The following is a 14,077-nucleotide window of genomic DNA, read 5'->3' as shown; positions in this document are numbered from 1 at the left end:
GGGAACCGCCAACTGATAATGGTGGTAGGCCGATACTCGGATACGTGATCGAAATGAAAGACAAATTCACTGCTGACTGGATAGAGGTGAGTATTTCAGTATGTAATAGTCAGTTTACAAAATTAACTATATTAATTTTTCTTTTTTACTTGCAAAATAAACCCATCAAGAGTGAAATGATGAATCAAACTTACCCTCCATTATTTTTTGTTAGCGGAGAAATTATTTATTTCGACATAATTCATACAATTAATAGATAACAACATTGTCATATTATTACAAATAACTTCTACAGTCATAAAAAGAGTGGATAAATCCAAACATAAATGTTTGAGAGGGTAGAAAGAAAATAATTACACTACATCTATTTGTTCCTCCGTAGGTTGGTAAACTAACAGAGCCCAAAACGGAGTACAAGGTTGAGGGACTTAAGGAAAAGATGATCTACCAGTTCCGTGTAAAAGCTTACAACAAGGCTGGTGTGGGCGATGCTTCACAACCAACTGAAAACCATCTGTGCAAGCACAGGAACTGTAAGTATCACTAATTTAGTAAATTACTAGCTGGCGCCCACGACTCTGTCTATGGATTAAAAAAAACAGTATTAGTGGCCTATGTGTTCTTCCAGAGTATGAGAATATTCACTGAGATCTGCTTAGCCATTCTGGAGATACCTTCAATTAAACATCCCTACATCCATCTAAACATTCACATTTATAATATTAGTAAGATTAGGAGTATGTTAGTATAGAGGGTAGATTCATAATCTTCATAAAAAAATATTAATTGGTATTTATGACAATGCTAATGAACACGATTTAATTTTCAGTGAAACCTCGTATTGAGCGCAGCACATTCAAGTCAGTCATTATTAAGGCTGGACGTACACACAAGTGGTCAGTTGATGTCATTGGTGAACCTCCACCGGAGACCACATGGTAAGTTATTTATTTGAGTTTTTAGAATCGAAATAAATAATTTTTTCTCTACATAACTGTGAGTTCTTAGGGTTCTTTCACATAGACTCGGGAGCAGAGCTGAGTCTTATTGCAATTAAAATTGAGCAGAGAGAAATAAGTTTTAATATTTCTTTTTATATATTTTTGCACTAGCTCTTAATAAAAAAGATGTGCAAAGTAAAATTTAAGCTTGTTTCAATTCTTTGAGGCTCAATATTATTTCTGATATAAAATCTGTCCTGCTCACTGCTCCGGTGTGTGTGAATGAACCTCTATTGCCAAAACGATAACATAAAATGTCTTATTGAACCTCTTTCCGAGACAAAGACATAATGTATATGTAAATATTATAGCAGGGTGATTAGTAAATTAGAACTTTTTATTCATCGGCTCTGTACATAACTGTCAGTTATCTGGTGTTTGATAAACTATTAGTTTCTGAAACCCTTAAAGAACTTTTAGCAATGTGTTCTACTAGCATTATATCTAATACAAGAGAGTAGAGACAGACTTAACATATAATATAATCGACATTTAATCTTCCAGGTCATGGCGAGAGAACATCAAGCTCGTTAACACTGAGCGCATCAAGATTGAGAACAAAGAGTATCACACAGACTTCACAATAGTGAATGCTGTGCGACGTGACACGGGCAAGTACACACTGCGGGCTGAGAACTGCAATGGCTTTGATGAGGAGACTGTTGAGTTGACAGTACTGAGCAAGCCAAGTGCACCTAAAGGTAACTATATGATATAACTCTATATTAATACTAGTTGATGTCCGCGACTATCGCGCGGTATTAAAATGATAGTAGCAGATTCTTAGACTTACTGACTATTCATAAATTTTTTTATAATATTTGGTTAAGGTTTTAGGATTATGGGAACTACAATTGTGACATGAAAATTTTATATAGATGATTATAAAGAGATTATTTATTTGCTTTATATAAATTTAGAATTGGATATGTTTTTAATTTTTTTTTAATTTCATGAAGCTCTTAGTAGATAACTTGGGATACTTTTTCTTTCACTTGTGTATCAATATTTAGACAAATAGAGTAAGTGCTAATTTGGAACAGTTAGTACCTAATCAAACAGTATATGTTTTTTTTTTAATTATTTTGGTCTAAGTCTATTTTGTTTTTTTCCAGGACCGTTGGAAGTAACAGACGTGCACGCGGAAGGTTGCAAAGTGAAATGGGAGAAGCCGGAAGACGACGGCGGCTCTCCTGTCAAGGAGTACGAGCTGGAGAAGATGGACCTTGCGACCGGCAAGTGGGTCCGTGTTGGAAGGTAAGGCTTAGCACGATAATTTTTTGTTAAATTAAATCTAGGATTATTTAGTATATCCTAGCGTACCATGAAAATTATAGATCTTAGTGAAGTGGTCCAGTGGGTGTCAGTGGCGCCCCCTGCTAACTACATACATTTTTTTATTTAAACCTTGTTTAGTTTAGACAACCTTGCTGTTTTGTCTCAAATGAGCCATAATTATTAAAATTATATACGTAATTATTAGGGTATTTATATAAACATTTGTACTATAGAGTGGCGGGTGACAAGAAGCCGTTAGAGATGGAGGTGACAGGCCTGGAACCCGGACACCAGTACAAGTTCCGTGTCACCGCTGTCAATGACGAGGGAGACTCGGAGCCGCTAGAGACAGAGCGCGCTGTACTCGCCAAGAATCCATACGGTCAGTATATAAAATAAAAATAAAAAATCTGCAAAATAATTAATCTGTAATAAGATTATGATGATATATTTAATTTACCCCAAATATTCTACGAGATTTAATAATATTCAAACTCACAGGAGATTGTTTCTACTAGAAAAAAAAAATAGCATCAATCTGTTAATTTTTATACAGTACTAGCGGTTGCCCGCGACTCCGTGTGCTAAATTTCATGGAGACACGTTCACCCGTTTTTTAGATACCTTCAAACAAACATCCATACATCTAAACATTCGCATTTATAATATTAGTAAGATTTTTTTGTTCATAATACAGATGTATCGGATAAGCCCGGCAACGTGGAGGTGGCGGATCACGACAACCAGAGCGCTGACATCAAATGGGAGCCGCCGGCGAACGATGGTGGCGCCCCCATACTCAAGTACATCATACAGAAGAAACCCAAGGGTGGAGACTGGGAGACTGCTGCTGAGGTAAGATCCACATTAAATATACCACAAAAACAGTTAGTTATTACTTTATTGCTAAGAAATACTTCTCTAAAGAATCTCCTAGTCACCCCTAACTTAGGGTAGGCTTCAAACTCCTTAATGGGGTTTAATAGTGAGCTGATGATGTTTACTATATACTTTGCAAATATTTTATAGGTGCCCGGATCAGCAACATCAGCTAAAGTGGACGGTCTACCTGAAGGCAGTGAGTACCAGTTCCGTGTGATCGCAGTCAACAAAGCCGGACCTTCAGAGCCTTCTGATGCCACCAAGATGACCACCATCAGACACAAAGCTCGTAAGTAACAACTTGTATTATACAAAACTAGTTATCGCCCGCAACTCCGTGCGTGCGGAATTAAAAAAACATAATTAGTAGCCTATGTGTTCTGCCAGAATATGTTTTATGTGTATGCCAAATTTTATCAAGATCTGTTCAGTCGCTTGAGATGAACCTTCAAACAAACATCTATCCATCCATCTAAACATTTTCATGTATAATATTAGTAAGATAAAAAGTTTTTATTAGTCATTTCTCCTAATATGGCTTAATATCCTATCTAATATGGCGCCATCTATCGTTAAATTTTGGATATGATTTTTTTTGACACCTTACTTGTTGTTACAGTGAAGCCTCGCATCGACCGCACGAATCTTAAAGCGCTTGCAGTGCGAGCCGGTAAGCCTATATTCTTCGATGTGAACGTCCGCGGCGAGCCCGCACCTAAAGTGCAATGGTTCCAGAAGTGGAAGGCAGAAGAGAAAGAGGTACATACTTTATTTAGAGTTAAATAAGTATAACACAATCGAAATTCAACTCTATCACAACACACTAACGTCCAATTTCCTTTACAGGTAACAGAGAACGTGATCAACGTGGATTATAACACGAAGCTGGACATCAAAGAGTCTGTACGTGCTATGACGGGTACTTACCGCATCCTGGCCACCAACGAGCACGGCAGCGACGAGGCCGAGGTGGAGATTACGGTATTGTCCGCTCCCGGCAAGCCTACAGGACCTCTCAAGGTCACCGATGTAACTAAGAACGGCTGCAAACTCGCCTGGAAGAAGCCTGAGGATGATGGTGGTATGTATCTTACTAAATTATTAGATTCTTGTAGGAAAATATTATTATGTAATTTCCATTTCAAGATAACACTTGTACTTGATACTTGGGCTTGGTTTTTTATAAACAAAGTAGACCAGAGGATATTTCGATGTAACGTAATATTGTGGTTTGGGATTTTTAATGTCTAAGAATTAGCATACTCGTTTAGATTCATGCTTAATTTTATCTATTCATATTTATATTAAATCTTTTTGCTCATATAAACTTTGTTACAGGTAAACCCGTCACTGGCTATGTTGTTGAGAAGCTGAACAAGGCAACCGGCCGCTGGGTGCCAGTTGGCAAGACTGACGACACGGAGATGGAGATCAAGGGTCTGCAGGAAGGCGAGGAGTACGAGTTCAGAGTACGCGCCGTCAATGAGGAGGGAGAGTCCGAGCCTTTGAAGACAGATCACTCTATATTGGCTAAGAATCCATACGGTTAGTTGATGTATAACTTTGCATGACAGAGGGCGTGGCTTTATATGTGTACGCCCACAACGAGCACGTGTACGCATGTACCCCTAGTCAAATATGAGTATTAACTGTATATCAAGTTGATTTCAACTGTATATACTTGATGTTAAGGTCCTCATTTATATAACTAATGAAACATAATTCGAACTTAAATTTTTTAGCGTTCTTACAAATTCTTTGTAATTTTTTTTATTAATTATTTATGTGTCGTTTACTTTATAGATATCCCTGGAAAGCCGTCAGTGCCTACTATCGAGGACTGGGACGTGGACCGCGTGGATCTCAAGTGGGAAGCGCCTAAGAACACAGGCGGTGCGCCCATCACTGGTTACATTATCGAGAAGAAAGAGAAGTTTGGACAATGGCAGGAGGCACTCGTTACCACGGTAACGTAACAACTACTGTAGTTCTATATAACCGGCTAATTATCTTTAATATTAGGGAAATAACTAAATATTTGCTTGTTAGTTTGACCCATTTTTTTGTTTCTTATGGTGGCAGCGCCACCTATCGGGTCATCTAGTACTATAATCAATTTGAGAATTACTTGAACTAGTCTTCAATTTCCTTTAATATCACTCCTCCTCCTCCAGTTTTTTTTTTACAATATCAAGCAAATATAACCCTTATGATGTATTTCACAGACGCCGGAATGCAAGGCGCGTGTACCAGAGTTGCGTGAAGGCAATACGTACCAGTTCCGCGTGCGCGCAGTCAACAAGGCAGGCCCGGGAGAACCTGGCGAGCCGACACAGCCGCACGTCGCTAAAGCCAGATTCTGTAAGTCGATTTTATTAAACTACCTGCAACACTTAACGAGTATAATGGTCACTAAGGAAATCCTTCAGTGTAGATTTTGTAGGAGACAATTACACTAAGGAACTGTTAAACAACTGAATTGTATTAATTTTTGTATATGTATATATTTTTCAGTGAAACCATACATAAACCGCGACAAGATGGTGGCAATCCGCGTACGTGCTGGTACCACCATCAGACTGGATGTCGACGTGAGGGGAGAGCCCCCGCCGACGAAGACATGGACATTCGCCAACAAGGTAACGTACAATGTTCTAAGAATGTTTAGAATCTTACTAATAATACTAGCTGTCGTCCGCGACTTTGTCCGTGCTGGATTAAAAAATAAATAGTGGCCGATTGTCAGATATACTGTCAGTATAAAGTCGCGAGCCAAAGGTAGATACACATATGGCTGAAATCACCAACAATTTGGCTATTGTTTTTTTTAAGTTTATTTCTATGTATTTATTATATTTCTTTGGTTCCAGGTGATTGAAACCGGTGTCGGTGTCAAGTTGGAAAACGAGGACTATAACACAAAGCTCCAGATCTTCGAGTCCACCTGGAAGAACTCTGGTATCTACACGCTCAAGGCGGAGAACGACTCGGGCGTGGATGAGGCTACCGTGGAAGTAACCGTACTTGGTGAGTACAACTCATAGAAATTTAAGTTTCTCCAAACTTACTTCTTACTAATTTTATAAACTAGCAGTCACCTGCGCAGAATTAAAAAAAGCCTTTGTGTTATTCCAGGCTATACACCTATGCCAAATTTCAGCGAGATCGGTGGAGCCGTTTCGGAGATACCTTTAAAAAAAACATCTATCCATCTAAACATTAGTAAGAAGTAAGATGTGAATGTTTGGACGTATGAATGGAAAAGGTATCTCCAGAAAGGCTTCATGAATCTCGATGAAATTTGGTGTAGATGTAGAAAAGCCTGGAAGAACACATAGGCTGCGTATGATCCCGGAAATGTGTACGGTTCCCGTGGGATACGTTTGATTTACATATTTATTTGACAGCTTCGTAACGGTTCAACTCATGTTGTAAAAACTTGGTACAGACAGAATTTAGTCCAAAACATGTCGTAGTTTAAAAGTTACTAAGACATAACAAGTTTTTTTTTATTTTTATTTAATGGGACGTATCTTCCACTTTCAGACAAGCCAGGCAAGCCCGAAGGTCCGCTGGAGGTGTCCGACGTGCATGCTGACCATGTCAAGTTGAGCTGGAACAAGCCGAAGCACACCGGCGGGCTGCCACTCAGCGCGTACGTTGTAGAGAAGATGGACACGCTCACTGGAAAATGGGTGCCAGCGGGTACTGTGGAGCCTGATACCACAGAGGCTACTGTCACTGGTAAGTACTGTTTTACCGACGTTAACATGATACATTGACAGGTTATAAACCTTATTTTGTGACTATTTAATTTTCTGGATTTTGGCGCTGGCGGTTTCCTAATGGTGGTAAGGATTGGAACTAACAATAGTAGAATTAAATGTCAAGTACTTCGACTGTTTGAGTCGAAACAAAGTAAAAGCTGATATTTCCAAGCAATGACTCATCCATTTATAGAGTTACTGTTTTACCGACTTTTATGGCAAAGAGTCGGACTGTTTTACCGTAATTTATATAATACACTGTTTTATCGACATATACATAAAATTATGGATCGACTTGCAACTTAGTTGCAACTTTAGAAAAATTGTTACTGTCTACTTCTTCAATAACATTTAAAGTCTGTATATTTAAATTTGTTTGCCTTTTACAGGTTTAGAAGCCGGTCATACTTATCAGTTCAGGGTAAAGGCCCTGAACGAGGAAGGTGAGTCGGAGCCCCTGGACACGGACCACGGCATCCTGGCGAAGAACCCGTACGATGTGCCCGCGCCCCCCGGACTGCCAGACATTGTGGACTGGGACGAGAAGTCCGCCAAGCTCAAATGGGAGCCTCCCATCAGGGACAATGGAGCACCCATCACTGGATACATTATCGAAGTCATGGATAGAGATAGGGGCGAGTTTGTTAAGGTATGATGATTTTTAATTCGCATAATCTTTTCTATTTTACTTTATGAATAAATCTTTACAGGCATAATTTTAAGTTAACTAATGTTAAAAAATTTATAATTTTTCATAATTCTTAATCTAGTCTTATAAGTATATTTTTTCTAAGCAAAAGTTGTCCAAAAATCTATTTTAATAAGTACATTGTACATATTAAAATGTTTCTGACAATTTTGACCTTTAAAATTGATGATAGAAAGTTTTATATTTGTGAGTTGTCAATTCTTAATTTAATGTTACCTTAGGCCGCCGAGATCCATGGCAACATCTGTCAGGGCACCGTACCCAAGCTGGAGGAAGGCAATCAGTACCAGTTCAGAGTGCGTGCCTTGAACAAGGCCGGTCAGTCCGAGCCCTCGGAGAACACCAACTGGCATACTGCTAAACCAAGATTCTGTAAGTACTACCCGTGCATCATAACATGACACCAGATTGACATCACAGAAACTTTGCTAATAATTTAAGTATAAGAAATTGAACACCAATTTTCTTTTTAAAGTAGAATACATGTAATTCTTTCTCTTTCTCTCTTAGTCATTGTCACATAAGTTCATTTCATGTATTATTTTTCCAGTGAAACCGCGCATCGATCGTACAAACTTGAACCCGTTGACTGTAAAAGCTGGGTTGCCAGTATCATTAGATGTGAAAGTATTCGGTGAACCACCGGCCACAGTCACCTGGTACTTCAAGGGTGAGGAGCTGAAGAACGGCCCCAACTTGGAGATCATCAATGTGGATTATAACACCAAGTTCCTGATGACGAAGAGCAAACGCGCCAACACCGGAAAATACGTCATTAAGGCGAAGAACGAAGTCGGTGAAGACGAGGCTGAAGTCGAGATCACAATTCTCGGTATGTAGAAGTTTCTAGAAGTTTATTTTGAAATCTATAATAAAATAGATATATATTTTTTTACAAACGAAATTTTTAAAGGCACAAATCTTGTCTTGCGTCTTTAGTACATCCTAACTGAGTTATCTAGTAATATTATGTGTGATTTAATTGATTATTTATCAATTAATTATTTATAGCCCATTCTCTATATTTAAAAAGGTTGTCAATTAAAAAAGGGTCTCGACAGACAGACGGACGGACAACAAAGTGAGCCTATAAGGGTTTCGTTTTTTTCCTTTCGAGGTACGGAACCCTAAAAACTGTAAATGTGATTCGTAGTTTTGGATTACATTCATACATTTGAACTTATGATATTAAATTTTTGTTCTTATCATTTATAGGCAAGCCATCTAAACCCAAGGGTCCGTTGGAAGTGTCTGACGTGACAAAGAACAGCTGCACACTGACATGGGACAAGCCGGAGGACGACGGTGGCGCCCCCATCGAGTACTACGAGATTGAGAAGTTGGATCCACTTACTGGTATGTTAAATATAATTTAAATCAAGTTAAAAAGTACGTTGATTAAAATCACACATTTTAAATAAAATAATTTAATTGTTCCGACCATTACTAAATATTTAGTTAAGAAAATAGGTACTTTTAGCTTTTGCTTAAAAATGAGGAAAATTTTACCTAATTATAGAGATGATTGGAGGGGAATATTCTTAAATATTCTTCTTGGGAGTTTAAACGCAGATACAACTTTGGTACAAGTCTTACCGTGGGTTTCTAAGACCAAAAACTCTGTATAAAACATGTTGTCAATATCTTTGACAAAACAGAGATAAGAATATGATTTAAAGAGAGATTTTGGTTTCAGAAACCCACGGTCCGTTAAAATGTTAAGTATACAAGTTATAATTGTATCTAATTCATAATTTATATTGTTTAGGACAATGGCTGCCGTGCGGTACCGCTAAAGACTGTAAGGCGAACATAGCAGGCCTGCAGGAGGGCAAGCCATACAAGTTCCGCGTCAAGGCTGTCAATAAGGAGGGAGAGTCCGAGGAACTGGAGACTGAGAAACCAATCATCGCTAAGAATCCATACGGTATTTTTATAACATATTATATTAAACTAGCTGTCGCCCGTGACTCCGTCCGCGCGTAATTAAAAAAAAACTAGCCTAAGTGTTCTTCCGTGTTATGCTCTATGCAGCCATTCTGGAGATACTTTCAAACAAATATCCATCCAAACATTCGAATTTATAATAATAGTAAGATTGGTATGTTTTAATTTTACCCATTCAATAACTATCATTTTATCATTCAAATTGCAGACGAGCCCGGCAAGCCCGGCAGGCCGGAGCCCCGCAACTGGGATAAGGACTTTGTTGACCTCGAGTGGTCCCCGCCTAAGGAGGATGGCGGCGCCCCCATAACTGGATATATTATACAGAAACGTGAGAAGGGTGGAAGGTAAATAAGGAAATTAATTACATTTGGTAGTGCTATATACTTGACATTTTTTTTTCTTGAGCTGAAAAAAAAACAATTTTTACCAATTTATCGACAGTGAAAACTCCCTATATATAATGTAATATGGTTTTGTGAATAGAACATGGCAAGACTGTCTGAAGACAAGCGGGGAGCGTCCCACTGGCCGCGTGACTGACGTGGAAGAGGGCCATGAGTACCAGTTCCGTGTGATCGCTGTCAACAAGGCAGGTCCTGGAGAACCCTCGGAGCCCAGTCGATCTGTTATCGCCAAGCCGAGATTCTGTAAGTGTAACTTAGTTTCGTCATCAGCTCATACGTCCACACTGAGGGGCTCGGAGCATACCTTAAGTTTGAGGTGACTATGTACCTATGTGTGTAAATGGAAAAAAAAACATTGGTACATGGTGGGATTCGAACCCATGACATCCAGATTACAAGTCAAGTGCTTTAACCCCCGAGCTACCAATGCTCTATACCTTAGCCTATATATTCAAAACTAAATAATTACTGCCTTTCTTGGTAATTTACTTAAATTAAACAATATGTCGTCTTACAGTGGCACCTCAAATCGACCGCAAATACCTACAAAAACGTAAGATCAAGGTAGGCCAGACGCTCAAGATGGAAGCGGATGTCAAGGGTGAACCGGAACCCACCATCACATGGACCTTCAACGACCAGACTCTCAAGACCGAGGAGAGGTTGAAGATAGAGAACAAAGACTATCACACCTCGTTCTCATTACTGAAGGTGACCAGAGCTGATAGTGGCAAATACACAGTCACAGCCAAGAACGACTCTGGAACTGATACGGTGGACATCGAAGTGTCCGTTGTTAGCAAACCAGCTAAACCTAAAGGACCATTGCAAGTAAGATCATACGACAAGGTTTCTCATAAAGTCCAAGACCATTCGGTCAGATTGAAAACCATTTCAATGTTATTTGTCTTGTTTCAGGTGTCTGATGTCAAAGCAGACGGCTGCAAACTCAAATGGGAACCTCCAGAGGACGACGGCGGCGAGCCTGTCGAGAGCTACGTTGTTGAACGTATGGATACCGACTCTGGTAGATGGGTGCCCGTCTGCACCACAAAGACCCCAGAGGCTGACGTCACTGGACTCAATGAGGGCAAGGACTACATGTTCAGGGTGAAAGCTGTCAACCCTGAGGGAGAGAGCGAGCCGCTCGTCACTGAGACTGCTACTACAGCTAAGAATCCTTATGGTAAGGGAATAGTGAAACAATCAGAAACGTTAAATAAACTTTAATGACCATTCTTTCAATTTTGTATGTAATATCTTCACTAAGAAGAATAAATCTCTGCTTAAGTAGCAGAATTTAACCAATGTTTTTGTTCGTTATCAGGTGAACCTGATGCACCTGGTAAACCAGAATTCAAGGACTGGGACAAACAACACGTGGACCTCAAATGGGAGAAGCCTGCTAACGACGGTGGCGCCCCCATCACAGCATACATCGTGGAGAAGAAAGACCGCGATACTGGCAAATGGGTGAAAGCTGTTGAGGTAACATTTGTTATCATTTAAAACAACTAATACACAAAATTACGTAACCAGTGACGTCATAGCCTCATACAACCAGATAAACAATGCCTTATTTCCTAAAACTTGTTTCTATATAGAAAAAAAATCTTTGGAATGTCTGTATGAACGCATTTGGACACGTACGTACAAGTACGGGCACGTACACGTATACGCATTGTATGTTTTTATGAATTCTCAGGTCCCAGGACACAAGACAGAAGCTCGTGTTCCAGATCTGATAGAAGGCAAGACATACCAGTTCCGTGTGAAGGCGGTGAACAAGGCCGGCCCCGGCAAACCATCACAAGCCACAGATAATCTCTTGGCTAAGGATAGATTTGGTGAGTTATTTCTTTTATCACCTCATTTGTGAACTATAAAGCTTTGTACCAGCAATCATTTGTCTTCTTTTGATTTTAAACATCCTAATATAATGTATATGTGATTATTTTCAGCTCCGCCTAAGATCGACCGCACGAATATGCGCGACATTACTATCAAGGCGGGTCAGATGATCCGACTAGATGTTAAAGTCAGCGGTGAGCCTCCACCGACCAAGACCTGGTGAGCATTATAACAAATATTAGCTTTCGCGCTGACTCCGTCTGCGTAGAATTTAAAAAAAACTTATTAGCTTATGTTCTTCCACACTATGTCTACCTCTAAAAAAAACAGCGAGATCCATGTAGCCGGGAGATACCGTCTAATAAACAATTACTTTAATAATATTACAGTAAGATTTAAGTTTTATTTTAAACAAAAAGATGGCGTTACGGACGCTATTCAAAGATTTTTTTAAAAAAAAGAATATTTTACTAATGGAATCGATTTTTTATATTATAGGGACAGCTACTTGCATGAAGATTGAAACTTACCTATTACCATGTAATTTCAGGTTCCAGAACAAGGAGAGGTTGTCGTCACGCGACGACCTGTCCATAGACTCTGAGGAGTATCGCATCAAGTTGTCTGTGGTGGTCGCGTCACGCAAACACAGCGGCACCTACGTCCTCAAAGCTGAGAACAGCAGCGGACGGGATGAAGCCTCTATTGAAGTTAAAGTCCTGGACGTGCCTGCTAAACCTGAGGGACCACTTAAGGTAGGTTTTATCTTTAAATAAAAGATACAGTTGTGTAATTATGAATAGATTATTGGTGATATAATTAGATGCAATATCTGTAATAATTGTACCTAACTTTTAGGGTCACATTATTTATTAAAGAAAGGCGGTACATAACTTATTTATTTAAGTGCAAATATACTTATATATCCTCTTTAGTTAAATATTTATACTCTACAAGTTAAAATAGACGAAATGTTTGTTCGTAGATTTCCGACGTGCACAAAGAAGGTTGCACGCTGAAATGGAACGCGCCATTGGACGACGGTGGCGCCCCCATCGATCACTACTTGGTGGAGAAACTGGACACGGAGACTGGTCGCTGGGTGCCCGCACTCAAAACCAAGGAGCCCAAGGCTGAAGTGGAGAATCTGGTGCCAGGACACGAGTACAAGTTTAGAGTGTCCGCTGTCAACAATGAAGGTGTTTCTGAACCACTGGAGGGCGATCATTCGATTATCGCTAAGAATCCGTTCGGTAAGTTTAAATAATTAAATTAAAAGAATTCTCGTTTATAGCTCTTATAATATGTTTTATATAGAAGAGAGACGATGGCGAGGGAAATATAGATGGCATTTTTAAACATTTTGAATTAGTTTTTGCAAACAACTTTAAGTATATAAATACAGTGGATTTTTAGCTCACCAATTATGTATTTATTAACCGATTATGAATTCTAAATGTTTTATCTCTCTTCTTCAGACGAGCCCGGTAAACCTGGTACACCCGAGGTGGTGGACTGGGACAAAGACCACGTGGACCTTAAGTGGCAGAAGCCTATCAAGGACGGTGGCGCCCCCATCACTGGATATATTATCGAGAAGAGAGAAGTCGGCTCGCCCAAGTGGGTGAAAGCCTGCGAGGTAAGATTTTACTTGCGATCGCCCTTGACTTCACTATCGAAAAATTAAAAAAAAAGTAGTATGCCGGCTTGCTTTAGCTACCTTTCCGTCCAAGTCCCATCAATATCTGTCCAGCTGTTCCGGAGATTACCTGGAACTAACGCGGTCTTGCGAACAGACATACAAACAAACAAACAAAAATTTTCTCAATACAGACACCCCAATTTTATTATTAAACAATATAGAATCTTATTAAACAGCTATATAATCATTAGAAGTATAAATGTCAAAAAACTTATTGGGAAGTTTTTTTAAAGCAATAATTTTGATGGTTTTCGCCATTATTTCCAGGTTGGGCCCAATGACAACGAGAAAGCCACAGTACCGAATCTAGACGAGGGTGTGGAGTACGAATTCAGAGTGAAGGCGGTGAACGAGGCCGGACCTGGCGAGCCTAGCGATGCCAGCAAGTCCGTCACATGCAAACCTAGGCGACGTGAGTATTGTGATATTTTTCGATATTTTTTTATTATAATTAAAAATATAAAAAAAGATGATTCATCAAATGTTATTTTTGTTTTCTTTTGTCTATGTAAAAATATTTAAAGACTAGCGGT

General features: G+C 39.3%; 1 protein-coding gene across 1 annotated transcript in view; it reads left to right on the top strand.

Annotated features, from left to right (window-relative positions):
* bent (projectin protein bent) overlaps positions 1-14,077 on the top strand; it is a 162,624-nt gene that overhangs the window by 40,383 nt on the left and 108,164 nt on the right. Inside the window, exons 79-110 of the mRNA XM_013319211.1 lie at positions 2-86; positions 383-533; positions 830-938; positions 1,506-1,702; positions 2,117-2,258; positions 2,513-2,661; positions 2,977-3,134; positions 3,309-3,450; positions 3,781-3,920; positions 4,008-4,242; positions 4,500-4,706; positions 4,965-5,128; positions 5,387-5,522; positions 5,676-5,800; positions 6,032-6,188; positions 6,708-6,905; positions 7,318-7,577; positions 7,859-8,009; positions 8,188-8,469; positions 8,853-8,993; positions 9,406-9,564; positions 9,793-9,931; positions 10,071-10,234; positions 10,509-10,822; positions 10,910-11,177; positions 11,319-11,479; positions 11,697-11,838; positions 11,953-12,061; positions 12,393-12,597; positions 12,828-13,095; positions 13,321-13,481; positions 13,812-13,956. Coding sequence (XP_013174665.1) covers positions 2-86; positions 383-533; positions 830-938; positions 1,506-1,702; positions 2,117-2,258; positions 2,513-2,661; positions 2,977-3,134; positions 3,309-3,450; positions 3,781-3,920; positions 4,008-4,242; positions 4,500-4,706; positions 4,965-5,128; positions 5,387-5,522; positions 5,676-5,800; positions 6,032-6,188; positions 6,708-6,905; positions 7,318-7,577; positions 7,859-8,009; positions 8,188-8,469; positions 8,853-8,993; positions 9,406-9,564; positions 9,793-9,931; positions 10,071-10,234; positions 10,509-10,822; positions 10,910-11,177; positions 11,319-11,479; positions 11,697-11,838; positions 11,953-12,061; positions 12,393-12,597; positions 12,828-13,095; positions 13,321-13,481; positions 13,812-13,956 — 5,564 coding nt within the window. The remainder of the gene's footprint in view (position 1; positions 87-382; positions 534-829; positions 939-1,505; positions 1,703-2,116; positions 2,259-2,512; positions 2,662-2,976; positions 3,135-3,308; positions 3,451-3,780; positions 3,921-4,007; positions 4,243-4,499; positions 4,707-4,964; positions 5,129-5,386; positions 5,523-5,675; positions 5,801-6,031; positions 6,189-6,707; positions 6,906-7,317; positions 7,578-7,858; positions 8,010-8,187; positions 8,470-8,852; positions 8,994-9,405; positions 9,565-9,792; positions 9,932-10,070; positions 10,235-10,508; positions 10,823-10,909; positions 11,178-11,318; positions 11,480-11,696; positions 11,839-11,952; positions 12,062-12,392; positions 12,598-12,827; positions 13,096-13,320; positions 13,482-13,811; positions 13,957-14,077) is intronic.

Source organism: Papilio xuthus, unplaced genomic scaffold (genome assembly GCF_000836235.2).
Source record: "Papilio xuthus unplaced genomic scaffold, Pxut_1.1 DF826159.1, whole genome shotgun sequence".
NCBI classification, from domain to species: Eukaryota; Metazoa; Arthropoda; class Insecta; order Lepidoptera; family Papilionidae; genus Papilio; species Papilio xuthus.
This window is presented reverse-complemented; position numbering and strand designations above follow the sequence as displayed.